This window comes from Pipistrellus kuhlii, unplaced genomic scaffold, assembly GCF_014108245.1.
Source record: "Pipistrellus kuhlii isolate mPipKuh1 unplaced genomic scaffold, mPipKuh1.p scaffold_m20_p_17, whole genome shotgun sequence".
Classification (NCBI taxonomy): domain Eukaryota; kingdom Metazoa; phylum Chordata; class Mammalia; order Chiroptera; family Vespertilionidae; genus Pipistrellus; species Pipistrellus kuhlii.
The window spans coordinates 19,628,497-19,655,775 of record NW_023425482.1 but is presented as its reverse complement, the minus strand read 5'-3'; the positions used below and the strand labels follow the sequence as shown (position 1 = coordinate 19,655,775).

The window sequence follows — 27,279 nt, the reverse complement described above, 5'->3', positions numbered from 1 at the left end:
GATGAAATATTGTAGAACTGAAGGAACGTGGCTCAGTTGGCTGGAACATCATCCAGTGCACCAAAAGGTTGCGGGTTCGATACCTCGTCAGAACACATACCAAGGTTGTAGGTGTGAACAGGAGCCGCCCATTTCATGTTTTTCTCTCTCTCCCCCTTTCCCACTCTATTTAAAAACAAATAAGAACATATCCTCACCGAAACCAGATTGGTTCAGTGGATAGAGCCTCGGCCTGCGGACTGAAAGGTCCCAGGTTCGATTCTGGTCAAGGGCATGTACCTTGGTTGCGGGCACATCTCCAGTGGGGAGGTGTGCAAGAGGCAGCTGATCGATAATTCTCATTGATGTTTCTAACTCTCTATCCCTCTCTCTTCCTTTCTGTAAAAAAATCAATAAAATATATTTAAAAAGAAAAGAACATATTCTCGGTGAAGATTAAAGAACAAAACTACTTTTAGACATCCTAAGTTACTAGGAACTGATAACACTGTAGGGTACACTATGTTTTCATTAGCTAGCTCCTTCAATACTCTCAAAAGCTAGAAAAGGTGGATCCTGATTGTTAGCATTCCCTATTAAACACGCGGAACACAAAGCTCTGAGAACTAAAGAACTGGCCACGGGCACTGCTTTATTGGAAGTGGGGTCTGGGGCCTGAGGATTCTGCCCCGCCCTGCCTATGGCCCCGCCCCCTCGCCTCGCCCCGCCCCACTCCCGGGCCCACCAGCCCGGTTGGCCCGGTTCTGGCCGGGGCGGCCGGTGGCCGCGGAGAGCGGCGCCTGCAGTGTGGACCGTGGCCGCCAGGGGGCAGCCGCGCCGCTCGGGCTCGACCGCTCTGGGCCGCGCTCGTCGCTCGTCCCCGGACTCCCTCCCGCTGCCAGCGGCCACCGCTCCCCGCGCCCGGCGCGGACCCATCGGGCTCCCCGCGCCGCACCCAGCACCTCGGCTCCCCGAGGCCGCACCGAGGCCGCCAGCAGCGCCGCGGGGTGTGAGGCGGACCCAGGAGATGAAATGACAACGTCAACCCTCCAGGTACTCGGCGCGCGCGGCCCGGCCGGCCGGCGGAGGCCGGGGGAGGCGCGGCGGGGCCTGCGGACCGGCTGCCGGCGGGCGGGGGCCTCCTCCGAGCCCCGCCGGCCTGGCGCCGCCCCCGCCGGCGTCTGTGTTGACGGGACGCGGAGCCGGGGGCCGCCTTCCGTCCGGAGCGCCCGGCCCCCCGGCCTGGCCGAGCCCGAGCCCCAGGCCGCGCCGTGCAGCCGGCGCCCCGGCCCCGCCGCGGCCTCAGCCTCCCCGGGAGGCCTCCCGGCGCCGCCCCGCAGCCCCGGCCCAGGGCGGCTGCTGGCTCTCCCTCCTCCTCCTCTCCCTCCTCCTCCTCCTGTTCCTCCTGCTCCTCCTCCTGCCTTCCTACCAGCCCCTGCTTCCTCCCCGTCTCCGATTTCCTCTTCTGGGCCACGGACCCCTCATTCATTCCCTGGGTTGTGCGGGCGGAGCTGGGTGGCGCCCCCTGGATGCAGGACGGACCCACCTCCCAGGTGCCGCCGGGCCGGCGGGCCGGGAAACATAAACACGCTCCGGCCTCGGGCCGCGTTTGGGGCTGGGTCTGCAGGTCCGCCCTGCCGCCCCTGGGCGTGAGTGACCTTGGGGCTGAGGAGGGTCTGGGAAAGCCTTCCTCACGGTGCTCAGTCTGGGGGGGTGACACAGTGCTCGGGGAGTTCCTCCAGGATTCCCTGGAAGGAGTGGCTCTTGGCATTCAGGTTCCCAGAGGCGGAGGAGGGCGGCTGCTTCAGGTGCTGCAGGGGAAGTGGGCACAGTGGGTGAACTCCCCCCTGCAGGTCCCATCTGCCTGGTGTTTGCAGGACCTGTGAGCTAAGAATGTTTTTTATTTAAAAAAAAAACAAAAAACACACATTTAAAAAATATATATTTTATTGATTTTACACTGAGAGGGATAGAGAGTTAGAAACGTCGATGACATTGACCAGCTGCCTCCTGCACCCCCCCTCCTCCCCCACCGGGGATGTGCCTGCAACCAAGGCATGTGCCCCTGACCGGAATCGAACCCGGGACCCTTCAGTCCGCAGGCCGACGCTCTATCCACTGAGCCAAACTGGTTTCGGCAACAACATGTTTTTTAAAAACAGCTTTACTACAATATAACACACCGTACAATCCGCCTATTTAAAGTGTTTTTCGTACATTCACTGTATTGTGCAACCATCACCACAATCACTTTTATTTATTTTTTTAAATATATTTTATTGATTTTTTTTTTTTTTTTAACAGAGAAGAAGGGAGAGGGATAGAGAGTTAGAAACATCAATGAGAGAGAAACATCGATTAGCTGCCTCCTGCACACCCCCCACTTGGGCCCGTAACCAAGGTACATGCCCTTGACCAGAATCAAACCTGGGACCCTTCAGTCCGCAGGCTGAGGCTCTATCCACTGAGCCAAACAGGCTAGGGCCACAATCACCCTGAAGCCAAACCTTCACCCTGTGGCTGTCATTCCTCCTCTGTCCCTCTATCCCTCCTCCCAGCCCCTGGTAACCACGAATCTCCTTCCTTTCCCTATAGATGTGCCTATTCTGGGCATTTTATATAAATGGAAATTATACATAATGAAGTCCTTTGTGAGTGGCTCCTTTCAGTGTGACAGAATGTAGGTTTTCGCTTTTTTACAAGGCCGAAAGGGTATTTCGTGATACGTGAAAATCATGAAACTCAAATTCCAGTGTCTACAGGTGACGTGTTGTTGGCACACACGCCTGCTCGTTGGTTTATGTCTTTATGTCTGTGTCTGCCTTGGGCTCCCAGGCAGGGGTGAACCGCTGCCGCAGATTCTGCAGCCGTTTCCTCTCATCCTCGTCCTTTGCCATGCGCGTTACTCGAGATGGGGCAGGGTTGGCGTTTGGTCACCTTACCCTCCTGTTATGCAAAACTGCTCCTCTCCACACTGCAGCTGAGGGCTCCTGCATGCCAAAAACGTACGCTGTTTTCCGGAAAATCTCAGGTGCAGGAATTGAGCATGAAGAAGGGAGCAATGGATTGAGCGTTGGCCTGCGGACTGAAGGGCCTGGGGTTCGGTTCCGGTTAAGGGCACATGCCCGGGTTGTGGGCTCCATCCCCAGAAGGGGGTGTGCAGGAGGCAGCCGATCAATGATTCTCATCATTGATATTTCTCTCTCTTTCCCTTTCCCTTCCTCTCTGAAATTTCTTTAAAAAGGGGAGGGGAGGGGAGCAAGGGATGGGCCTGCTCTGCCACGTGGCCTGTCACATGGGGGACAGAGCGGACCTGGAGTGTTGTCCTGAACCCCACCTTTCAGAAGGACCAACCTAAGCAAGAAGGCCTATGGAGCAGTGGTTTTCATCTCACAGCACACGTGAACTAATTTCTAAAATTCTGCAGCACACCAAAAGTACTTTTTGCTGATCTACCAGAAAGAATTGATATAATTTTGATTCATTTACACCAGACGGCTGTTGTTTTGTTGGCTGTTATCGTGTGTATGTGTGTGTGTGTGTGTGTGTGTGTTTGTGTGTAAAAGTAAGCAATTTATTAGCCGCAGCAAAAATATACTTAGGACAGCCGAAACCGGTTTGGCTCAGTGGATAGAGCGTCGGTCTGCGGACTGGAGGGTCCCAGGTTCGATTCAGGTCAAGGGCATGTGCATTGGTTGCGGGCACATCCCCAGTGAGGGGTGTACAGGAGGCAGCTAGTCGATGGTTCTCTCTCATTGATGTTTCTGGCTCTCTATTCCTCTCCCTTCCTCTCTGTAAAAAATCAATAAAAATATATATTTAAAAAAAATATATATATATATATATACACACACACACTTAGGACAGTGACACAAGAAGGGCACAGAAGAAGCAGGAGAGCCTGGGCTGGGTGGCCTTAGCTCCCTGGGGAGCCAGAGAAAAGGGGGGAGAGGGAGCCTTGGAGTCAGATTGAGGGGGTTCACCCTGGACGAGCTGCCGCTGCCCATTGTTCCTCTGGGTGCACGGCTCACAGGTCCCTGAGTCAGGGGTGGGGAGAGGGAGTGGCTGGGCATGCTTCTGGAGGGAGAGCTGCTGTTGTTTCTGTGTTTGACCAACGACGACAAACTAAAGAGAAGCGGTCAGAGCTCCCGACTGAATAGTCAGGTAGTGCATGTTTTAAATCTTTTGCAGCACACCTGTTGAAATGATTGGTATAGAGGGAAAAAGTCTGAGGACCTGCGGGTGTTTGCTATGGAGAAGAGTCACAGGGACAGGACTGCCCGCTCCTGTGGTTTCTGAAGGGCCGTGATGGGAGAGGAGACAAGTGCAGCTTGTGTGTGGGCCCCTCATCCATTCATACGGCTCCCGGCTCCCGGCCATTCTCTCTGCTTAGGGAGTGGATGCAGCCGAGGCTTGAGACCCGTAGCTGCACTCTCTCCTTTCCTCGTCTCAGCCAGGCCTGCCCTGTCCATCAGTTCGTTTTGGAGGGTGTCTGTCTCTCTTCCCGATGGGGAAGGGCTGCAGGAATGCCCGGGCCCTGCCCCCGCCGTCAGTGGGGTTGTTGTGTGGACGGAGCTGTGTGTCCCGGCTGTGTCTTGTGGAGGCGGAGAATTCTGGTCACGCCCCCGGGGTGAAGCCATGGTTTCCAAGCTGGATGGATGTGGAGGTGGGGGCAGCGGTCTGAGAGGCCCAGCGTGCTCCCGGCCCCGTGGAGAGCACAGGGCACACACAGGGCGCGAGGCGCACAGGCCACACACGGTGTGAGGTGCGCAGACTGTCACAGAGAGCTCAGAGGGCTCCCAGGGTGGGCCCTGCCGTGGCAGCGCATACTGCTTAGGGGTGAGCACGCGCTTTCTGTGATGGAGATGCTGGTGAATTGGCCCGTGTGCACACACAGCTTTTCCCTAAACGTCTTCTCTTTTCAGTCTCCGGAAGCAGGTTGGCTGTAGATCCCTTTAACTTCACCTCGTAAAACTGGGGTCGATGGAGGGCTTTCCGCGCTGGCTGCTCTTCTCCGGCCTCAGTTCTGGCCTCCCTGCCGGCCAGCACAGGACCCATTGGTTCCGGGGTTCCCCTCTTCCAGGCTCCGGGTCGGGGTGCATGTCTTCCCCTGAGGCACGGAATGACTGGACCGCTCACCAGCTTCCGCTTGCTCAGAGCACACTGCGGAGGTGGCTTCCGTGGTGTTGAGTGACTGGGGAGAGGGATGGCTGTCTTCTCGGCATCCTCCTCAGGCCCTTCCGGTCGTTGGGAACGTAGGCCGGCATAACGGTCTGTGCCTGACTGTTTCTCGTCAATGCATTCCTCCTGCCCGGGCCCCGGGGGAAGCACTGAGCTCTTCGCTTTGCCTTCCCAGAAAGCCATTGATCTGGTGACAAAAGCCACAGAAGAGGATAAAGCCAAGAATTACGAGGAGGCGCTCCGGCTCTACCAGCATGCGGTGGAGTATTTCCTGCACGCGATCAAATGTGAGTCCCACACGGCCGCCCAGGCGCGGGGCCCCGCCCAGCGAGAGGAGCGCGGGCACCGGGGCTCACAGGGCCCTCTCCTCCCCCTGCAGATGAGGCGCACAGCGACAAGGCCAAGGAGAGCATTCGAGCCAAGTGCATGCAGTACCTAGACCGGGCGGAGAAGCTGAAGGATTATCTGCGGAACAAGGAGAAGCACGGCAAGAAGCCGGTCAAAGAGAATCAGAGCGAGAGCAAGGGGTGAGTGCGGAGGAGGGGAGGACCGCACGGGCCCACGGGCGTGTGCCTGGCCCGTGCTGCTGTCGCTTTGGATGCTAGTGCAGCCTCCAGCTGCTTTCGTCAAGCACTTACAGTAGGGGTGTCGAACTCAATCAGAGAAGGGGCCAAAATCTGAAATCCAGCCTAAATCGCGGGCCGAATGGTTTACTGAACAGTCATAAACTGTCATTGTGATGGAAACGCAGCGGAGTGCAGTGATGACAGCGCGGTGCGGGCCACATTGCAAGGCCTGGCGGGACGGATTTGGCCCGCGGGCCTTGTGTTTGACACATGTGACTTACAGGATACCGCTGTGCGCGCTGCGACCCTGGGTCTGGGTGGGGAGCCAGCGTGGAGGGTGCTAGCCTTGGGTTCTGCAGCCAGATTCTTGGGGTAGAACCCGGCTCTGCCACTTCCTAGTCTCGTGACCTTGGGCGAGTGCCACGGCCCCCTGTGCCCTCAAGTTCCTCGTCTGTAGGAGGAGGAAGATGATGAGCAGATGAGGTGATGGGGTGAAGCCCTGAGGATCGATGGTGGTGCCCAGTAAGGATTGAGTAATTGTCAGCTGCTGCTGTCATTGGCGTTAACATCTTTATCTGACTTACAAAGCTACAGACTCAGAGATTCAGAGATTGCCAAGGTCCCAGAGCTGGAACTTGATGGAGCCTGGAAACACACCCTGATTCCAAAGCCAGGGTTCCCTCTGCAGTTTCTCTCCTCACGCCTGTGGCTTGTCACCACGGAGACTCCGGTTCTCTGAGCACAAAGGCCCCTGGGGCTGGAGGTGAGGGAGGGCCCGGGAGGAGGTCCTGAGGAGGAGAGTGGCGGGTGCGGTGCCAGCTGCATCCCCAGAGGTGGAGACTCTGCTTCTGGGCGGAGAAGGTCGCCCGGGTGAGAGAGACCCCAGGGAGGGGCAGGAGGCCAGACATCCCCACGGAGCTGCAGGAGGTGGGAGGGTGGCAGTCCCTCCTACCCGGACAGGGACCTGCCAGGGTGGGGCGGTGACTGCTCCTTTTCCAGGTGCTCCTCCTTAGACTCAAGAAGCCTGGCCTGGACTTAGCTGGTTTTGCTCAGTGGATAGAGTCGGCCTGCAGACTGAAGAGTCCTGGGTCCGATTCCAGTCAAGGGTACCTGCTGGGGCTGCAGGCTCGATCCCCATTAGGGGGCGTGCAGGAGACAGCCGATCAATGATTCTCTCATCATTGATGTTTCTCTCTCTCCCTCTCCCTTCCTCTCTGAATCAATAAAAATATATTTTTTTAAAAAGGTAAAAAGGAAATCTTCTCCAGGTCAGAGCCACTTGCTATCTGGTTTCAAGTCTGTAGGAGAGGCCAGTGAGGGCTCTCCTTACTTGCCTTGCCTGGCTGCTCTGTTTCCCTCTTTTTAAAATATTTTTTTATTAATTTCAGAGAGAAAGAGAGAGAGAGAACCATCAGTGATGAGAGAGAATCATTGATTGGCTGCCTTCTGCACGCCCCCTATTGGGGATCAAGCCCACGATTTGGGAGTCGAACCATGACCTCCTGGCTCATAGGTAGCTGCTCAAACACTGAGCTGGGCCCTGGCTGCTCTTGAATCCAGCCAGAGCACATGTCCCTCACCAGTCTCTGGAGAGAGCGCGTGTCTCCATTATCCCTTCAATGAAGAGAGGAGGGCGGGTCGTGAGCGTTTCCTGGAGGATCCGTAGTCCCTGAATGTGCTCGGGGCACTGTTCGTGGTCTGCGCTGTGAGCAGCAAGAGCATCCCTTACCGCTCTGCTGGCCGCCGCCTCCCCGCCCCCGGCTCCAGCTGTCCCCCTCTGTCTCCTCCCAGCAGCGATAGTGACAGCGAAGGGGACAACCCCGAGAAGAAGAAGTTGCAAGAACAGCTGATGGGTAAGAGGCTGGAGGCCCCGCGCTGAGGGAGCGGGGCACGACGAGGGCCCTCGGGGGTCCGGGCTCTGGACCCAGGGCTCCGCCTCCCTCCGCAGGCGCCGTCATGATGGAGAAGCCCAACATCCGGTGGAGTGACGTGGCCGGGCTGGAGCTGGCCAAGGAGGCCCTCAAAGAAGCTGTCATTTTGCCAATTAAGTTCCCACACCTGTTCACAGGTGAGAGTTGAGCTCTGTAGGCCCGGATGTAAACCTCAGGCTTCCGAGGGAGCAGGCTCGGGCCCTGCTCTGAAGCTCCAGGGGCAGGTGGTGACTCGGCTCCCGTTGCCCTCAGTGGGCGAGGGCTGGCCCTTCCGGGGGCCCCCACTCAGGAAAGGCCACGGCCTGCCCATTCAGTCATCCAGTCCTCGGCTTCTCTCTGGTGTTAACGCCTTTATAACTGGAACTTCGACTGGTCCCAGTGGGCGGACGAGGTCCGAAACCAGTGCCAGACAGTGTCACTTTGAAGGTCACGGGGTCATGAGCCAGGGCTAAGACAAAGCCTGGACAGTTAATGTAGTTCCTTTTCCCCGTTGCTCTTAGAATCAGCTGTCCTGTAGAACTCGTGTCTGGCTGCAGTGACAGTGACGGAGGCCCCTCTGCCCCAGTGAGGGGAGCTCACCCCGTTTATTCCTTCTGGCAGGCAAGCGCACCCCGTGGCGAGGGATCCTGCTCTTCGGGCCCCCTGGCACCGGGAAGTCCTACCTGGCCAAAGCCGTGGCGACGGAGGCCAACAACTCCACCTTCTTCTCCGTGTCCTCCTCAGACCTGATGTCCAAGTGGCTGGGGGAGAGTGAGAAGTGCGTGGGCACCAGGCCCTCCCCGCTGGCTCCCCGCGCCCCCTGCTGGTGGCCCAGCGCCCGCCCGCCCGCCCGTGCAGGCGCTCCCGGAGGAGCTGCCGCGGGGTTCGGGGAGCAGCAGCCAGCAGAGGCCTCTGGCTGGCTCCTGGGCGGGACGCTGATCCAGACCCTGCAGTCCGGAGGGCGCTTGGGAGGGATGGGTCGTGAAGGGAAGAGAAGGCTCTCCAGTGATGGGGTGTCGGGGTGTCCTCTGTTGGGGACTGTATGTAGTTAGCGTATTCCCCACCCCGACTCCACTTAGCAGATGAGGAAACCGGCTGGGAGGGAGGGAAATGACTTAGACAAATCGGGAGCTAATGGATGGGAGGGCGCAGTGCTGCCGGAGGGTTTGTCACCACCGTCTTTGAGAAATCCAAGCGGGACTCTCGACTTGACCTCCTCGTGGCAAGGGCAAGAGGCGTGCCCGGGACCCCGGCTGGCACGTGTGTGAGTGTCCAGGTGCCAGCCCGCTTGTCGCCTTCACAGGCTAGTCAAGAACCTGTTTGAGCTGGCCCGGCAGCACAAGCCCTCCATCATCTTCATCGATGAGGTGGATTCCCTCTGCGGCTCCCGCAACGAAAATGAGAGCGAGGCTGCCCGGAGGATCAAAACGGAGTTCTTGGTGCAGATGCAGGGTGCGTGCCAGTCCTGGTTTCCTCCTCGGATCCCGGTCCACCCGAAGCCAGCCCAGCGAGGGAGGCTCGGGAGCAGTTCCCAGCTCCATCTCCTCAGGCCTTCCTTTGGAGCGGTCCCTGCGCCTTTGGTCCCTCCGCCCCTCTGTCCCTCCACCCTCCGCCTCTCTGCCCCTCCGCCCCTCCGCCTCCCTGCCCCTCCGCCCCTCTGTCCCTCCACCCTCCGCCTCCCTGTCCCTCCGCCTCCCTGTCCCTCCACCTCTCTGTCCCTCCACCCCTCCACCCCTCTGTCCCTCCACCCTCCGCCCCTCTGTCCCTCCACCCTCCGCCTCCCTGTCCCTCCGCCCCTCTGTCCCTCCGCCCCTCTGTCCCTCCACCCTCCGCCTCCCTGTCCCTCCGCCCCTCTGTCGCTCCACCCTCCGCCCCCCTGTCCCTCCGCCCCTCTGTCCCTCCACCCCTCCGCCTCCCTGTCCCTCCGCCTCCCTGTCCCTCCACCCCTCTGTCCCTCCGCCCCTCTGTCCCTCCGCCCCCCTGTCCCTCCGCCCCTCTGCCCCTCCGCCCCTCTGTCCCTCCGCCCCTCTGTCCCTCCACCCCTCCGCCTCTCTGCCCCTCCGCCCCTCCGCCTCCCTGCCCCTCCGCCCCTCTGTCCCTCCACCCTCCGCCTCCCTGTCCCTCCGCCCCTCTGTCCCTCCACCCTCCGCCTCCCTGCCCCTCCGCCCCTCTGTCCCTCCACCCTCCGCCCCCCTGTCCCTCCACCCCTCCGCCTCCCTGTCCCTCCGCCCCTCTGTCCCTCCGCCCCTCTGTCCCTCCGCCCCTCTGTCCCTCCACCCCTCCGCCTCCCTGTCCCTCCGCCCCTCTGTCCCTCCGCCCCTCTGTCCCTCCGCCCCCCTGTCCCTCCACCCCTCCGCCTCCCTGTCCCTCCGCCCCCCTGTCCCTCCACCCCTCCGCCTCCCTGTCCCTCCGCCCCTCTGTCCCTCCGCCCCTCTGTCCCTCCGCCCCTCTGTCCCACCACCCCTCCGCCCCCCTGTCCCTCCGCCCCTCTGTCCCTCCGCCCCCCTGTCCCTCCGCCCCCCTGTCCCTCCGCCCCTCTGTCCCTCTACCCTCCGCTTCCCGGTCCCTCCTCCTCCCTGCCCCTCCGCTCCTCCCGAGGCAGGCAGGGTAGTGAGGTCTTGGCTGCCGCTAGGCCAGTTCGGGCCCACCAGGGAGGTGGCGGGATGGCTCCAGTTGAGGACACACAGCCGCTGAGGTCCTCCCCGCAGGTCCTGACTGACTGCTGGTGCTCAGAGGCAGCTCTGTTCCCCTTTGTCCACAGGCGTGGGGAATAACAACGATGGGACTCTGGTTCTTGGTGCCACAAACATCCCCTGGGTGTTGGATTCGGCCATCAGGAGGAGGTGAGTCTCCCCCAGGAGGAGAAGGGGGTCTTTCTCCGGCCATGTCCGCGGAAGCTTCTCCTTGTCTGCATGATGGGCAGCCGGTGCGGCCAGCCCTGTGGGCCGTGTCCCTCTTGTTAAGACTCCTCCTCCGTCTGCTCCCAAGTCCAGCCGTGTGCTTGGCTCTCTAGGTTTGAAAAGCGGATCTACATCCCCCTGCCGGAGGAGGCTGCCCGTTCCCAGATGTTCCGGTTGCATCTGGGCAGCACCCCACACAGCCTCACGGACGCCAACATCCAGGAGCTGGCCCGGAAGACGGAGGGCTATTCGGGGGCCGACATCAGCATCATCGTGCGGGACTCCCTCATGCAGCCCGTGAGGAAAGTGCAGTCAGCAACACACTTCAAAAAGGTGGGTGAGCCCGCACGCGTTGTTTAGAATTGTCGCAGGGAAGGGGACAGCAGCTTTCTTTGCACACAAGTCTGGGCCTCTTGGCGCACCAAGGGCAAGTGCAAAATGCACCCTGAGGCTCCAGGGCCCGGCCAGGGCTGTCCCTGCTCTCCCCTGCCCTGCGGTTCTTCCTGCTTGGCCATCTAACTGTGTGAGCCGAGGGGACGGCACCACGGCCCCCGCTGCCACCCCCCGCCATCAGCACCGCGCTGGGCATGGTGGGCCTTCCCGGCGTTTGGAATCACCCACCGTGAGGAGGGCTCCGTTCCCACGGAAGCTCTGTGCCAAGGGGCTGGCGAGCGTCCTGCTCTGCACCCGGCCTCTCTCGGTGCCGGGGAGACACTTGTCACTGACCCCCCTCCAGGAGCCTCTCCTAGAGGCTGAGGCAGGGAATCAACAAGACAGACTCATTCTCAGAGGTGGGAGGGGCCGGCTGGAGCTGGGGGGGAGGTCTGAGATTCGGGGCCGGAGGGCAGGTTGCCCTCTTAAAGGATAAGCCACACGGGTGACGAAGGAGAGGGAATGAGCCTTCAGATACTCGGGAGAATGCCCCAGTGGAGAGATTTCAGGTAGAAAACATTTTTGAAGCCACTACGTCAGTGGTGAGATTTGAGTGAATGAGAAAGAGGAAGGCACCCAGGCATTTGGGGCCACACAGTGAGGTTCCGGAGGACGGTGGCCGGAATAGCCTCTCGGTCAGACTCCCAGCCACTGGGACCGCTCGGCCGGAGGGTTTGAAGGAGCCTCTCCCTCCTTAGACTAACGACCTAGAAGTCCAGGCACTTGTTCACCTCCTGCCCTTCCCTTCTCTTCAGGACTCGGAAACCTGAGGTGTCCTGCCCTTCTCCAGACACAGCCAATCAAACTCCTGTTTGCTTTCAGGTCTGTGGCCCTTCCCGCACCAACCCTAACATTATGACGGATGACCTCCTGACCCCATGCTCTCCGGGGGACCCCGGGGCCATGGAGATGACTTGGATGGATGTCCCTAGTGACAAGCTCCTAGAGCCTGTGGTTTGCATGGTAAGTGGCCAGCTGGCAGAGCGGACTGCACAGCCCACAAAATGGAGGGCTTGGGTCCAGGAATAAAAACAAGCTCCTCCCCTTTTCTGTCCCAGGCTGTTGTGGCTCCTAAACAGAGAATGGCCTTTGGGGCTCTGAGTAGCCGGGGCTTGTGCTGTTAGACACAGTCCTCACTCAGTCCCAGGATGGAAGCCGTAGCATTAGCATTTTATTTTCTTCTGCAAAAATAGTGAAAGCCAGCTCTAGCCGGTTTGGCTCAGTGGATAGAGCATTGACCTGTGGACTGAAAGGTCACAGACTCAGTTTCAGTCAAGGGCACGTACCTCAGTTGCAGGCTCAATCCCTGGCCCCAGTTGGGGTGGGTGCAGGAGGCAACCAATTGATGTGTCTCTCTCACATAAATGTTTCTCTCTCTGTGTCTCTCCCCCTTCCACTCTCTTTAAAATTCAATGGAAAAATATCCAGGGTGAGGATTAAAAAAAAAATAGTGAAGGCCCGGTGATATGTCTGCCTAATTCCATGGGTTTGGCTTGTCCTGCCCCCAGAAGGAACCAGCAAGTGTATGTCAGCGCGGTGTGACCTGATGCCGTTCACAGGCAGGCTCTCCTGGCCAGTCCTCACCTCTCCTTATCCCGGTGTTGCCCGTGGTCTTGCCCGTTCTGTAGGCAGGCGTCTGCCTTTGCAGCGGGGGTGGGCGTGCAGTTAGAGCTTCTCACGGGAGTTAGAGGGCGGGAGCTTAGATCCCCTCGGACTGGCAGCAGGCCTGTCTGGAACCGACAGAAACTGCCCAGGAGGAGGAGCGTCCGTCCGGGAGGCCTCGGGCGGAAGCCGGGCTGCAGAGGGCGGTCTGCATTTGGGGCTGGGGCTGACCTCCGCCCTGGACTGCTGGGAGGCCGGCCACGCCTCAGCCACATGCTCTTGTCTTTGCAGTCGGACATGCTCCGGTCTTTGGCCACCACCCGGCCCACCGTGAACGCAGAAGACCTCCTGAAAGTGAAGAAATTCTCAGAGGACTTTGGACAGGAGAGTTAGAAGCTTTTCACTGGTGACGGTGCAGGAGGGAGGTGGATGGCGGTAAATTCATGCACGCCTCATGTCGGTGGCCAGACAGGGCTCAGGGCTCCTCCTAAGGTCACTGCGTGTGCCCTGGGCTGTCCGGCCACCAGCCAAGGAGCAGGAAGGAAGGGGCTCCCGGCCGCAGAGATGCAGAAGCACATCCGGCAGCGGGTGGAATACTGGCTCTTCCTCTTCCTCCTCCTCTTCTGGATGCTCACTCCTTGTCCTCCATGTTTGTTTTTAAAGCCTTTTTTGTTCCTCTAAATTAATGCTGCTTGGATTTTCGTCTTGTTTATAAATAAAGTCAGAATCACCTGGAAGCATCGCGGAGTGGGAGCAGCCGAGCAGCGGGACTGGCGCGGCAGGCAGACCTGTGAGCCCGGTGGCCCGTTCTCTTAGGCCTGAGGGTCACTCCCTGTGAACTGAGTGGCTGATGTCCTGGATCCCCAGCCCACGCTCTGCCTGGAAAGGCCCGGAGCAAAGCCAAGCCATTCGCGCCTCCCGCGTCGGCCTCCCCAGCCCTGCGCCTCCCCGCAGGAGGAGCGGGTGCGTGAACACCGAGCTGTGCACGGCCGGAGGGGAGGCAGCCAGGCGGGCCTCACTGCTGCCTCTTCCCTCTGCGTGTGAGAATATGAGCCAGCCCCCGCCGGTCCCCGCCAGGAGGTGGGCTAATAAATCCTTTCCCTTCTTGAGCCGCCTGAGTGAGTGCGTCTTTGTGACACTTGGGCTCTGGGAAGGCAGTGCTTGCTTCCAGTGGAAAGCCCCGGTTTTCTCCGCTGTCTTGTCTTCAGCAGAGTAGGAAGTGGGAGTGTTGCCACTGCCACTGTGCCTAGGCCTTACTCCAGTCCTGTACTTTCTCGATCAATGATTCTCTGTGTCCCTGAGACCTTTCTTCCCCCAGGCCTCAGAAGTGTGGCCAGGGGTCCCTGAGGGACTCAGGCCGTTCTTCCCGTTGTCCAGCCTCCAGGTCAGAGTCTCACACTGGCAGGCCTGTGCGCCAGGTGTGGTTTGCTCTGGGGCCAACATTTAAAGCTCAAGAGGAGACACGAAAATTCAGATTAGGTGATGCTGGGCCTGTGTCCCCAGGAGGCCACCCATCAGCTGCAGCTGAGCAGGGCAGCCCTGTTCTGTTGTGACAAGTGGTGCAGTTCACCGTCCCCAGGGGGCCGGCTCACACATTGGCATCGTCTGCCCAGCCCCGTTGACTTTGTCAGACACCCAGGTCTCCAGAGCTGGCAGCCCTGGAAGTGCGTCCGACGGGGCAGGTGCAGTCATGGCTGCACACGTTGACCGCGAGATAGGAGCATGCAGGAAAGGCCTGGCATGGGTTGTTCAGCCTTCCTGTTCCCTTCCCCCTCCGCCCACTGGTGTTTCAAACCCGAATGGTCCAGAACCGAGTCTGTGGCCAACTCTTAGGTCATGTTAGCCTTGCACTGTGGTGTTCCTATGGTCTGGTTAGGAGTGTCTGCTGAACTCAGCGAATTTCTTTTTTTCCCTTCCTCCTCCCTAACCCCTCCGGCTAATTTCTTAAAGTGTCCGCTGAATTGAACCTTCTTACCGCATTTTTATGTTTCTCGAAGGCTTGGGCTTGGTGCTCCTCTCCGTTGCTAATGGGTTATCGTTGCTAATGGGTTATCCCCGTTACCTGGAGCGCCCCCGGCCTGACCTCGGATGACACTTATGCAGCAACTGTGACCGGAATTTTTGTTGCTTGCTCTGGAGTTCCCACATGTGTACTTCTTGGTTAGTTATGTGCCCTCAGCCACCAGTTATGTTTGTAAATGCTGGACTAGAAGCCAGGATAAGCCCCCTGCCAGGACTGTTTTGTTTTAACTTGATGTTTATTCGTATTTTATTACTCTACCTCCATTATCTTTACTTGAATCAGAAGGTCCTTGTACCCCCACCTTTTTTTTAAACCTGCTTCCTCATTTCCTCTGCTAAACACCTGGACAGTCACAGGGGTCATCCTCGTAGCTGTAGTCACAGCTTTCAGACGCCCCCTGAGGCTGAACTCAGACTGACGCCGTGGCCTCGCGGTCTCTGTTAGTCATGGCGGATGCATGCAGAGGAACTTCCCTAAAAGCTCCCTCTGAAACCCACGTCTTCCCCGCCTGGCACTCTGTCCTGACCCTTCTGCCTACATTGGCTTTCACTGTGCAGCTCCAGGTGCCGATTTGTGTGTGTGGTTTTTGTGGCGAATACATCTGCCTCGGGTGCAGGAGATTTTCTTCATTGGAAATGCAAGGATTTGCCTTTGGGTTGTAGTGTCTTAACCAGGAGACCAAATCCTTCCTCCTCTGTGGTTTTGGTCAGAACAGGAAATCTCATATATTGTCAGCAACAGAGATGGTCTCAGGGTTTCTCCAAGGTCCACTCTGAGCAGTCATTTGCATCAGGGAGCTGAAGTCAGATGCTACAGATCTACACTACAGAGGCCTTACTAAGGACTGTCAACCTCAGAGCTCTGTAAGGAGGCATCGGAATTTTTTTGTTTGTGTGTGTGTGTTTTTTTAATTAATTGGAGAGAGGAAGGGGGAGAGAAGCTTTGATTTGTTGTTCCACTTATTTATGCATTCATTGGTTGCTGCTTGTATGTGCCCTGACCAGAGATGGAACCAGCAACTTTGAAGTATCAGGATGTTGCTCTAACCAATAGAGCTACCTGGCCAGGGCCCAGAATGTTCTGAGGCCACCCTGCAGGAGTCTCTGAGCATTGTCTGAGGGAAAAGGGGTCACTGAATTCTATTTTTCTAAGGACACATGTTCTCAATGTTAATGAGAGCTTTCTACAGACTTCCCAATGGCTGAGGGCCTGACTTCACCTCAGGGTAGTGCCAAGTCCTGTTTCTTCCAGAGTTTAGTGCACAGAGAGCCAGTTCACTTTTGCGTGGCCATATAGGCCCCCCAGACTCAGCCTGCTTAGAAAAAGCTTAGAGGAGAGTTCTGTAAGGAGGGCTCGTTTGTTTAATTGCTGTTTAAAATAAGTTCTTTCTCAAACAACTTACTGGACTTCTTACTACATGGGTATTGGACTTTGGTAAGAGTATTAATGATGCAAAACAACATAAAAATGAGGTAAGCCAACCTAAAGAAACCAATTCCTCACCTCTGACAACAGCTTAAGGTTAAACCCTGATCAGTCATTGTGATGCTAATTTATTTTTCCAAAATAAGTGTGGTGACCAGGAAGCACAAGGTCTTTCTACTCAAATTGTGATGGGAAAAGGGGCATTGGCCGCCCCCTACAGAACAAGCCAGGTACCAAAGTACCAGCCGCCCAAGCAATCTCAGCAGAAAAATCCTCCCCGGGTCTGCTTAAAGGTGAAAGGCGAAAGTGGGAACCTAAACTCTCTGAATGTGTCAATGTGTGTGGGTACTCATTTATTCTGATACTAGAGGCCCGGTGCACCACATTTGTGCACTGTGGGGGTGGGCGAGATGGGTCCCTTGGCCCAACCGGTGCCCTCTTGCAGTGGGACATCCCCCAAGGAGTCCTTAGCGCTGCTGCTGTGCTCGCCAGCTGTGAGCCTGGCTTCTGGCTGGGCAGGTGGTCCTCCATGGAAGCGCATTGATCACTGGGGCAGCTTTTGCATGGAGCATCTGCCCCCTGGTGGTCAGTGTGTGTCATAGTGACTGGTCATTTTGTGGTTTGGTCATTTTGCATATTAGGGTTTTATTATATAGGATTCTCAGTAAACATTTCCATGTACTGGGGCCATTCTGTCCTGTGTTTACTTCCACAAGCACACTGGTGTCCAGGGCAGAGGACTTGAGGTAAGACACACAAATCCCTTGTAAAACAAGAATTTGGTAAATAAAGTCAATCACAGCCTTAATCTGCATTTTACACACAGCTTTTAGATATTCTGGAACTACATTTATTAGCAAATCTTGGCTTTGGGAATAGATGGCACAGGTCTTACAAAGTCATGTCTACTGAGAGTAGTTATTGCCCCCCCTTTCCTCCCCATCCTCCATACAAAATTATCAGGAAATGTCCATTCTTTTTAGTTTTCTTCTCAAGTTAAAGGCAGTATTTTATAGCTCAACCTGGAGCAATTTTTTAAAATATTTTATTTTATTATTTTTTTTAATATATTTTATTGATTTTTTACAGAGAGGAAGGGAGAGTGATAGAGAGTTAGAAACATCGATGAGAGAGAATCATTGATCAGCTGCCTCCTGCACACTCCCCAATGGGGACGTGCCCGCAACCAAGGTACATGCCCTTAACCGGAATCAAACCTGGGATCCCTCAGTCCGCAGATCCACTGAGCCAAACCAGTTTCGGCTATTTTATTTATTTTAGAGAGAAAGGGAGAGGGAGAGAAAGATAGAAACACAAATGATGAGAATCATTGATCAGCTGCCTCCTGCATGCCCCCTACTAGGGATCGAGCCCACAACCCAGGAATGTGCCCTCGGCCGGAATCAAACCTGGGACCCTTCAATCCGCAGTCTGATGCTCTATCCATTGAGCCAAACCAGCTAGGGCACAATCGTTTTTACCATCTTCCTCCAACTCAGTCTGGCATGTTTCAGAGTCCATTGTTTTCTGTCGGAGCCAAGCCAATGCCAAGTAAGACAGCCTGGCTCAAAGCTGAAGTGTGTGTCCTGGTTTTCAGGATCCTCAGGGAAGGTTTAGTCATTCACCTCCATCCAGCGGATGTTTGTAAACGTCTTGCTATCCATTTTGTCAATGAACAGGCAGCCCTGCAAGTGGTCCATCTCGTGCTGGATGATGCGTGCTGCCCACCCACTGGCCTGCCACACCACCTGCTCTCCTCTGGGGTCCAGCCCTGCAAAGGAAGTTACAGTCTGGGTGAGGACATGCTGAGCTGCATCATTCTCCACCTCCTTACCACCTTTCCTGGCCCCTGGATGTTCCTCTTTACAAGAGGCAGCATCAGAAGGGAACTCAGCACCTCTTATCCTCCTAGAAAAGATGCCCCAAGTCTGCCAATTACCAGTAGTCGACTTATCAATAGTTCAGTTAGGTTGCTGGGCTTACTATACGATCTTCCTACTAAGATGCTTCTCTCCTGAACACTCCTCCCACTTCTGAAGTATTGCTGTTCGCATTCAATTCCTAACAAAGTATTCTAGCTTGGAGCAACATAAAATCAGGGAGACCACTGACTTCCTGACCCTCATGGACCAAGTGGCTTGCTCAGGAGGAACAATCATCACAACCCCAGCAAAGAACCACATTCCACACAACATCCTGGTATGACAGCCCGGGAATGGCGTGTCACCTTCACCCTGGGCTGGGCAGGGCAAAAGTCCCATTTCTCCCGCTCCACCATGACAGACAGCTAATTTGGGCAGACAGAGTGGGCGAGGGCATAGAGCAGAGGGCCAGCCTAACCCCCCTCCTGACCTCCCACCCCGTCTCTTCCACTTTGAGCTGTCTGTGCCCCAGTCTGTTAGTCCTGAGTGCCGTCAACTCCCAGGTCCTGTCCTCTGTTCTCGCCGGAAGGTTCCGCTGATCGGCCATCCACGTGTCTGCACTTGGGAGTTTCACAGAAACTTTCCTGGGATCCGAGGCCGCAGCCTCCACAGGCAGAAGAGACACAAGCGCTCCCCCGGCCGCCCCGGGGTCCCTGCCCTCCCGCACCTGAGATCTGCACGGCCTGGAAGCGGGGCACGTGGGCCAGGAAGCCGGCGACGCTCTCGCAGCCCTCGGGGAAGGTGACCAGGCGGCTGTCCAGCACCCGCAGGCGGGGGTTCACGAACACGCGCAGCGGGAAGGGCTCCATCTGGCGGGCCTCGCGCAGGCGCGGCGCGCAGGCGCGGAAGAGCGCCTCCGGGAACTCCAGCGCCAGCACCTGCAGCGGCACCCCGAGCTGCGGCGCGCTCAGGCCCACGCAGTGCCGCTGCCGCATCACCTGCACCAGCCGCTGCACCAGCCGCTGCAGCTCGGGTCCCGCCAGCTGCGCCGGCTCTACCGGGGCTGCCACGGCCCGCAGCGCCGGGTCTCCGACCTGGCACACGTGCGGGAATGGCGGCCTGGGCGCTCCCAGCACCAGACGCCGCAGGTAGCGCCAGTAGGAGCGCTGGCGCGGCGGCCCCTCGAGGCCACCCCCGGGGCGCGTGGAACTGCAAGCCCGGGCTCCGACCGCCAGCCCCTCCGCCCACGGCAGGGCTGGCCCCGCGAGGCAACGAGCCTGCAGTGACCCCAGCAGCAGCCCGGCCCCCAGGCGGCCCATGGTGCGCTCCAGAAGAGCGGCCCGCCCCTACGCGTTCCCATTTCGCCCTCCGTAGCCGAGCCCTCCAGCCGCCAGGGACGCTGGGAATCGTAGTTCCCGCGCGCCTTCCTGCCCACAGAATGCTGTCCGCTTCTCGGTGGCGATAATCAGCTTTATTATTTTACTTCATTTCTTATGGGATAAGATAAGTGACTAAGAGGTTCCCCCTTTCATTTTCTCTCCCCTGGGGCTGTCCGGACGGGCGCTGCAATAAGCCTCCAGGCCCTGGGTGCCGAGTCTGGTTCTGGGAGCAGGGAACCTTGTTAAGTGCTCTCACTGGGCACATCTGCTTGCAGTGGCTCGCTTGATTCAACCTGCTCTTGCCCCTCCTCAGGGAAGGCCGGAGTGATGGGCTGGAGGCTTGACTCCTCGGCTGGGAGTTCTGGTTCTGGAGCTGCAGCTGGAGCTGGAGCTGTGAGCTCTGGCACTGGCTCCCTTTCATCCAGACAGAAGACCGTCTCTTTCTTCGGCAGGATAGAGGCGAGAGGCTCCTGGACGATGCTCACGTTGACATGCCCAAGGTTTCCGTACTTGGAGAGCTGAGTGGGTGGAATGCCTGACCCCGATGGTAGGCAAAGTAAAAGAGAAAACGTTTAATAAATGTAAATACTGATATGTCACAAGAAATCACAGTCACAATAACCATATTTCAATACAGTGAGCCATTTTGTGACATGGGCGTATACAGTAAAGCCAGGCTTTGAAGGTAATCTGCACAGCACAGCGCAGGGCGGATGGAGTGAGGGTCAAGAGAACCTCAGTGGGCAAGCACTGGCTTCCCTGTGACAGGCCCAAGAGAAAAGCTGGGGGAAGTGGTGAGCAGCCCCATTGCCTGGTGTGATTAGTGGCCCACTGCCCTTTGGGACGTTCTGCCTCCTCCTCCCCTGCAACCATCCCAGGGGCAGAGAGAGTGGGTACAGGGAAGTGAAGGCACAGTGGAAAATCATACAATATCTGGTTCTTCTGTGATTAGCTTCTACCACTTAGTCACATATATACATCGTATGAAACCATTTATATGAAATGTTCAGAAAAGGCAAATCTGTTGCATCGGAAAGTACATTCGTGGTTGCTGGGGAATGACTGCACTGGGCATGAGGCATCTTTTGGGGGCGATGGAAATGTTCTGAAACTGAATGGTGGTAATGGTTGTACACTTCTGTACATTCACTAAAATTTCAGAAGGAGGTGAATGAATTAGTATGTGAGTAAGATCAACCAAATAGTTTTTAAAATCTTCTCTCCTTTCTCTTACCTAATGTCTGTGCTATCTGAGCTGGTGGGAAAAGGACTTGGAGACAGCGATTTAAATAAGGAACGAGGTCCTCCAGGAAGACAGTGCAGAACTGGATGAAAAGCTCCCGCTCCCCACTGGTGAAGGCAGCCTCTTCAGCGCGATGGAAGCCCAGGATCACTTTGGTTACCTAGGAGACAGAGGCACCGTCAGTCACAGCAGTGGTCTACTACACCCTCCATGAGAGCGGCCTGTCGCTATCAGCAGTGCATGAAACTAAGCACAAACGTGCAGCCTCCGTTTTCGTGAAGAAAGCTGTTCTAAACAGTACGTGAGAGTACTACTTGGTTTGAATTCAGAAGTGTGATCACTTTTCACAACTCTGTCATTTCACTGCTGTCTTTCTGACTCAGCTTGTTTCATCACCGTCGCTTGTTCCAGTGGAAGAATACCTGGTTCTTGACTCCCATGGGAGACTGTTCAGAACCATGTTGGATCCAGGAAAATAAAGCAAAAAAATTATAAAAGGGTTTTACTGAGTAAGGCCAGGAAGCTAGGTTACTAGGAAACTGTAAAGGAAGAAGGAAACAGAGCTGGAAAGAAGTTCCAGATACAAAGAACAGAGCAGCCGACCAGGCAATTCAGACAGGTGACAAGATTAACAAGACTGGTGCTATATGCCCTGGTTCAAGTCCTAGCTATGCCACTTACTGGTTCTGTGACTTCCAACTGATTACTTACCTGAAAAGCCCTCCATACCGTCTGGGCCTCAGTTTCCTCATCCCTTTTCTTTCCTTCCCTTCCTCAGTTTTCTCAACAACAGGACCTACCTCATAGAATTTTGAGGATCAAATCTTAATATGTGCAAAGTATGATGAATGCTATTTGGCATGGAGTGAGTTCTACATAAATATTAGTGAATTACTATTATTTGAATTTCATTGACTCTAAATGTGCTAGCTGGTGTGGTTTAGTAGGTTGGATTGGCATCCCTTACACCGAAAGGTGTCGGATTTGATTCCAGTCAGGGCATATACCCAGGTTTGGGGTTCAATCCCTGGCCAGGGCGTGTAGAGGAGGCAACTGATTGAATTTCTCTCTCATATCGATGTTTCTCTCTCTAAAAAAAAAAAAGGGGAGGGGGGTGGCATACTAGGATATTACAGGAGCAATAGCATTACTTGTGTTAGGCAGAATTCTAAGATAGTTTGTGTGTCATTTCTATCCCCTTGTATTCACTTCTTTGTGTAATCTCCTCCCCTTACTTGCAGACAGAATCTGTGGCTTGTTTCTAACCAGTAGCAAATGGCTAAGGTGGTAGCGCGGGGTATGGGGGAAATGGTGACGGAAGGAGTCTTAACGTGGGGTGGCGCGCACACAGCATACAGATAATGTGTTGTGGGACTGTGCACCTAAAGCCTGTGTAATTTTGTTATCCAGTCTCACCCCAGTAAATCCAATGAAAAGAAAATGAATATGGCCAAGGTGAAGAATTTTGCAGTTGCAATGAAAGACCCTAATCAAGTGACTGAATTAACCAAACGTGGGCCTGATTTAATCAAATGGGCCTTTTACGAGAGGGCTGATGACTTCCCTAAAAGAGGTTTGCGCAGGAGATACTCTTCCATTGGCCCTGAAGAGTCAAAGAGCCAGACACTGCGCCTGGCCTCCTGCTCCACACAAACTGGGAGATGATCAATGTGTGTGGGAGTTCGTTACTCAGCAACAGAAAGCGAATACATTACAGAATCGTGACTACAGGTCAGCCTCTCCATGGGCTGTTGTAGGTTCCATGTAGGGAGACGAACTGGCTCAGAGTGGCTCAGCCATTACAAACCTCCAGAGCCACACCAAGCCTCTCTAAGTCAGCAGTCACCACCGCCATGCGGACTGGCTTATTACCAAAGCCTGGTCTTCTGTCACCAAAGAAGGTTCCAACAGCGAGCCGACGGCATGGGCTCACCTTGGCAAGCGCGTCCTCCAGGACCCTGGTCACGTCCTGCGCCAGGGCTATGGGGCAGCAGAGGCGCAGGTCGTTGAAGGCGACCAGGATGTTGTTGAGGAAGCAGGCCAGGGGTGGGAAGTCCAGGAGCACCATGGGCGGCTGCAGGGTCCCCGGCTGAGTCACGGGCACCGCGGCAGGCAGGCTGCTGCTGCCCAGAATGGCCGGAGCCGAGATGAGGGTGTAGGAGTTCATCTCATCCTGGAACTTCTCCACCGCCTCCTGGATCGCCTTCTGGAAAGTGCTGATGGCGACCTGCTGGAAGACGGGAGCCAGCTGGCCCCGGAAGTCGGCGCCCACCCGGCTGAAGGACAGCCCGAAGTACATGCACTGGCCCAGCAGCGAGTCCAGGCGGCCGCCGGTCCCTCGGTGGAGGTCGGCCTCCAGCACCTGCAGGAACTGAGAGACCTTCTGCAGGACCCAGCCGTGGAAGATGGCGCCCTCGTTCACAGTGCGCTCCCCCGGGGCGGGGGACAGCAGCGGGTCCTCGTCCGAGAAGATGGCGCGGTACTGGGTGATGATATCAAACAGGTGGACGCGGCAGGCCTCGATGGTTTTTGTGATGTGGAAGTAGGGGTCATCGTTGGGGATGGCGGCCAGGATGGAACGGAGCCAAGCGTCTCGGGCCTGAAGGAACTTCACCCGCAGCTCCGCCTCCGTGAAGATGTCCATGCGCCGCAGGAAGCCGATGACGCGCAGGCAGGCGGGGAGCTGGATGTTGGTCCGCAGCTGCTGGATCAGCTGGCTCAGCATCAGCTGCATGGACTGGCGCACCTCGTTCACGATGCCCTGGCAACGCGGAGGGGCGAGTCACACCACTAACCCTGAATATTCCCCCTGCTTTCCTAACATAGGAAGTAGATTTCCTAAAACTGATTTATACTGGGTCCCCATGGCCCTGCTTCCCCTACCTCACCGGCCCCCTCATGCTCTCCCCTTGCTCACTGCAGTCCAGTCCCACTGGCTGTCTTTGTATTCTTTTTTTTTAAATACATTTTTATTGATTTCAGAGAGGAAGGGAGAGGGAGCGACAGAAATATCAACGATGAGAGAGAATCGTCAATTAGCTGCCTCTTGGATGCCGTCAACCAGGGACCGAGCCCGAAACCTGGGCATGTGTTCTGTCCAGGAATCGAACGGTGACCTCCTAGTTTGTAAGTCAACGCTCAGTCTCTGGGCCCCCCTGGCTGGGCTGTCTTTGTATTTTTTAACACTCCAACTTCCCTCCTCAGCCTGCTGCGCTTGTTCTTTCCACGTTCTGGTTTGTGCTCTCCCCTCACATCTACGCGTGGCTGGGTCCTTCTGATCTGGGTCTGAGCTTACATGTTCTCTCTCCAGAAGAGCCTTTCCTGACCGCTCTCTCCCTAGAGCCATGGTTTTCAACCTTTCTAATGCCGCGACCCTTTAATACAGTTTCTCATGTTGTGGTGACCTCACGGTGGCCTTAGGCGACCGTCACGACCCTCAGGTTGAGAACCGCTGCTGTAGAGCCTAAAGACATCGGAAAGCACAGATATTTACATGACGATTCATTAGCAGTAGCAAAATTACAGCTATGAAGTAGCAACGAAAATAATTTTATGGTTGGGGGTCACCTGTTATTAAAAGGTAGCGGCATTAGAAAGGTTAAGAACCACGGCCCTAGAGTAACTCACCCTGGTCTCCTTCCATCCCATCCCCTGGGTTTTCTCTAGACCACATGTGTCAAACACAAGGCCCGCGGGCCAAATCCGTCCCGCCAGGCCTTGCAATGTGGCCCGCACCGCGCTGTCATCACTGCACTCCGCTGTGTTTCCATCACAATGACAGTTTATGACTGTTCAGTAAACCATTCGGCCCGCGATTTAGGCTGGATTTTAGATTTTGGCACCTTCTCTGATTGAGTTCGACACCCCTACTCTAGACAGTCGCTGTCTAAACGGATCCTATTGTTTACCTGTTCATTTGCCAACTATCAGCTTCCGCTCATGAGAGCCAGGGCCTTGTTTGCTTTGTTCACATTGCACACCCAGCCCTTAGATCGGCGAGCGCCTGGCACACGGGCTCCTATTTCTCAGTTGAATAAATGAGTGAATGTATGTTTGTGTTCCAGCCTGACTGGCTGGCAGCAACTGACGTGAAACATATAAAGTTTCTGCCTAGCCGAAACCGGTATGGCTCAATGGATAGAGCGTCGGCTTGGGGACTGAAAGGTCCTGGGTTCGATTCCGGTCAAGGGCATGTACCTTGGTTGCGGGCACATCCCCAGTAGGCAGTGTGCAAGAGGCAGCTGATCGATGACTGTCTCTCATCGATGTTTCTAACTCTATCTCTCTCCCTTCCTCTCTGTACAAAATCAATAAAATATATTAAAAGCAGTAATACAGAATTTAAAAAATAGTTAAAAAAAAAAAAAAAGTTTCTGCCTAAAGGTTCAGCGATGCCCACAGAATTACTGGTCACAAGAACATCAGTGTGAGGCCCCTCTGCGTGGGGAGGCGGGCTACCTGGATGACGGGGATGGAGGAGTACTTCTTCTCCAGTCGGCGGACGTAGGCTGCCAGCTCCAGGGCCTCCTCGTAGTAGCTGTTCCGGACGCAGGTGTCCATGAGCTGGGGAATCTCTAAGATCTCCAGGATTTCCGTGTGCCGGTTTAGGGTCAGGGTGTTCATCCGGCGGCTGGCGCTGATCTCCTCGGCCTCCTTCACAAAGTTCCTGGGGCAATCGGGAGAACGTTGGTTGCTCACAGCTCCGCACCCAAACCTTGATTGCTATTAGTCAGCATTTACTGTGAACTGGGCACTAGGCGGGCTTTGGTTTGATCTAATCTTCAAACCAAATTATGAGGTAAGTACCCTTGAAGAAACTTTAATCTCGGGTTAAGCGACCTGTCCAAGACCACACAACTAGCAAATGGTAAAGATCTGAACCCAGATCTGCCACTTAACTAGCTGTGGCAAGGTAGCTAGGCTTTCCTAACTGTTTCCTCGTTGGTAAAATATTAAGGATGTGAGGATTAAATGAGATGATGTGTGTAAAGTATTTAACACAGCACCTGACTCAGACTAAATGTTCCTTTAATAACAGCTCAATCTATTCCTATGCTGTTGTTAACCTTGGTTCCCACCAGTTTCCATTTCTTCTGCATAATGGCAGAGATCCGTCAGGACCGGTTTGGCTCAGTGGATAGAGCGTCGGCCTGCGGACTGAAAGGTCCCTGGTTCGATTCCAGGCAAGGGCATGTACCTTGGTTGCCGGCACATCCCCAGTAGGGGGTGTGCAAGAGGCAGCTGATCGATGATTCTCTCTCATCGATGTTTCTAACTCTCTATCCCTCTCTCTTCCTCTCTTGTGAAAAATCAATAATATATATATTTTTTAAAAGTTTAATCTTTCATTAAAAAAAAAATGGCAGAGATCCGTTTTATGAAGTCCCCTATCTGTTTTGGGGTGGGTAGAAGGGTACAAAAGCTATTGTCAATTAGCCAAAGATTCAAAAGAACACTTAAAAGCGTTTATCATGAAAGGCTGGAAGGCAGAATTAGGGATAATGGATTGAGGGTCTAAAAAAGCAGAATATGACTCAAAAACAAGGAATTTTTAAAAATAAATTTTTGCCAACCTCAAATGGTAGGATTTCCTTGTCAGTGTCCTATCAATGAAAGTTTTGGAGCAGAAGACTTCTGGTCCGAGTTGTATGCGTTGTGTCTATAGGTGTGTTTATGTATATTTACATAAATATGCTTATCTAGTAAGCTGCCAATTGTTGATAGTTAAGTATGTCAGGGCCCAATTCTTTGTTTTGCATGGATTCTCTTTGTGTACTGCTCACACAATCCTCTGAGGGAGGGACGTGCTGCTGGGTTCCAATTTTGACTAGTAAACGTAAGGGCTGGACCCTTCGACCATCACTAACCTCTCCATCTCAACTTCCTCATACATAAAAAGGAAAAAACAGTACCTACCTCGGAGACTGTTGTGAATTCTAAATGAATTAATAAAGTGCTGGGAGAGCCCTAACTGGTTTGGCTCAGTGGATGGAGTGTCGGCCTGCGGACTGAAGGATCCCGGGTTCGATTCCGGTCAAGGGCATGTACCTTGGTTTCGAGCACATCCCCAGTGGGGAGTGTGCAAGAGGCAGCTGAGCGATGATTCTCTCTCATGGATGTTTCTAACTCTCCATCCCTATCCCTTCCTCTCTGTAAAAACCAATAAAATATATATATTTAAAAAATAAAAATAAAGTGCTCGGAGAGCCTGGGACATGTAAGCGCTCCGTTAACTGTGTGCCATATCCACTATAGTAAATGTCACTATTGCAGTTGTTTAAAAGCCCCTCTGGCACCGCCCACCGCACCTGCAGCTCTGCTGGAAGCTGGGCAAGCGGTCGAGCAGGTGGCCCACCGAAGCCTCCACGTCGCCAAACAGGCGGTGGATACGCTCGGTGCACTCGGCGCCGCGGATGAAGGTCTTGTAGTTGGCGAAGGCCAGGTCGCGCGTCTGCTGCAGCAGCTGGGCGCGCTCCTCCGCCAGGCGCTCGGGCTCGCGCCGCAGCCGCTCCAGCCCGGAGCCGCTCAGCTCCCGGAGGTAGCGGCCCACGTCGGGCCGTTCCCGCCACTGGGCCTCCGGGAAGCGATCCCGGAACAGCGACGCCAGGAGCCCTTCATCCTCCACCTCCCCGAGGGCCGCTGCGGTGGCGGTGGCGGGAGCCGTCGCGGAGGACGGGATTGCCTCCATCGCCGCCATCTTCCCGGCAGCAGCGTCACTTCCCCTTCCGGCCCAGAGAGGGCGCTGACGCCGAGTCTAGGACCGGAAGTCACGGGGGC

The 27,279-nt window shown here is 55.6% G+C and overlaps 2 protein-coding genes and 2 long non-coding RNA genes across 11 annotated transcripts; 2 read left to right on the top strand and 2 right to left on the bottom strand.

Moving 5' to 3' along the window:
* Positions 1–830: 830 nt before the first annotated feature.
* Positions 831–13,679, top strand: VPS4A (vacuolar protein sorting 4 homolog A). 5 transcript variants are annotated; one of them, XM_036441392.2, is made up of 11 exons: positions 836–1,032; positions 5,336–5,447; positions 5,540–5,687; positions 7,521–7,579; positions 7,675–7,794; positions 8,258–8,414; positions 8,940–9,088; positions 10,398–10,479; positions 10,650–10,869; positions 11,791–11,931; positions 12,862–13,679. In XM_036441392.2, exons 1-11 carry the CDS (start codon positions 1,012–1,014, stop codon positions 12,961–12,963), a joined length of 1,311 nt encoding a protein of 436 aa, XP_036297285.1. In that variant the 5' UTR covers positions 836–1,011; the 3' UTR covers positions 12,964–13,679. The 5 variants fall into 5 exon arrangements, with proteins under 5 accessions (XP_036297288.1, XP_036297287.1, XP_036297286.1 ...); XM_036441391.2 differs by having other exon boundaries at positions 837–1,032; positions 7,518–7,579; XM_036441395.2 differs by lacking the exon at positions 12,862–13,679 and having other exon boundaries at positions 831–1,032; positions 7,518–7,579; positions 10,630–10,869; positions 11,724–11,860.
* A 3,685-nt stretch (positions 13,680–17,364) lies between these two features.
* On the bottom strand, positions 17,365–27,253 carry COG8 (component of oligomeric golgi complex 8). 4 transcript variants are annotated; one of them, XM_036441382.2, is made up of 6 exons: positions 26,811–27,252; positions 24,961–25,168; positions 22,436–23,263; positions 20,494–20,662; positions 19,600–19,794; positions 17,365–17,789 (listed from the first exon to the last, which is right to left on the bottom strand). In XM_036441382.2, the coding sequence occupies exons 1-6, from the start codon at positions 27,197–27,199 to the stop codon at positions 17,632–17,634; spliced, it is 1,947 nt and encodes a 648-aa protein (XP_036297275.1). In that variant the 5' UTR covers positions 27,200–27,252; the 3' UTR covers positions 17,365–17,631. The 4 variants fall into 4 exon arrangements, with proteins under 4 accessions (XP_036297275.1, XP_036297274.1, XP_036297272.1 ...); XM_036441379.2 differs by lacking the exon at positions 17,365–17,789 and having other exon boundaries at positions 19,325–19,794; positions 26,811–27,249; XM_036441380.2 differs by lacking the exon at positions 17,365–17,789 and having other exon boundaries at positions 19,523–19,777; positions 26,811–27,253.
* On the bottom strand, positions 23,292–24,607 carry LOC123652487. The gene is made up of 3 exons (XR_006741864.1): positions 24,367–24,607; positions 24,126–24,164; positions 23,292–23,834 (listed from the first exon to the last, which is right to left on the bottom strand). It is a non-coding gene; the product is annotated as an uncharacterized LOC123652487 (long non-coding RNA).
* On the top strand, positions 25,167–26,052 carry LOC123652488. The gene is made up of 2 exons (XR_006741865.1): positions 25,167–25,615; positions 25,871–26,052. It is a non-coding gene; the product is annotated as an uncharacterized LOC123652488 (long non-coding RNA).
* Positions 27,254–27,279: the final 26 nt, after the last annotated feature.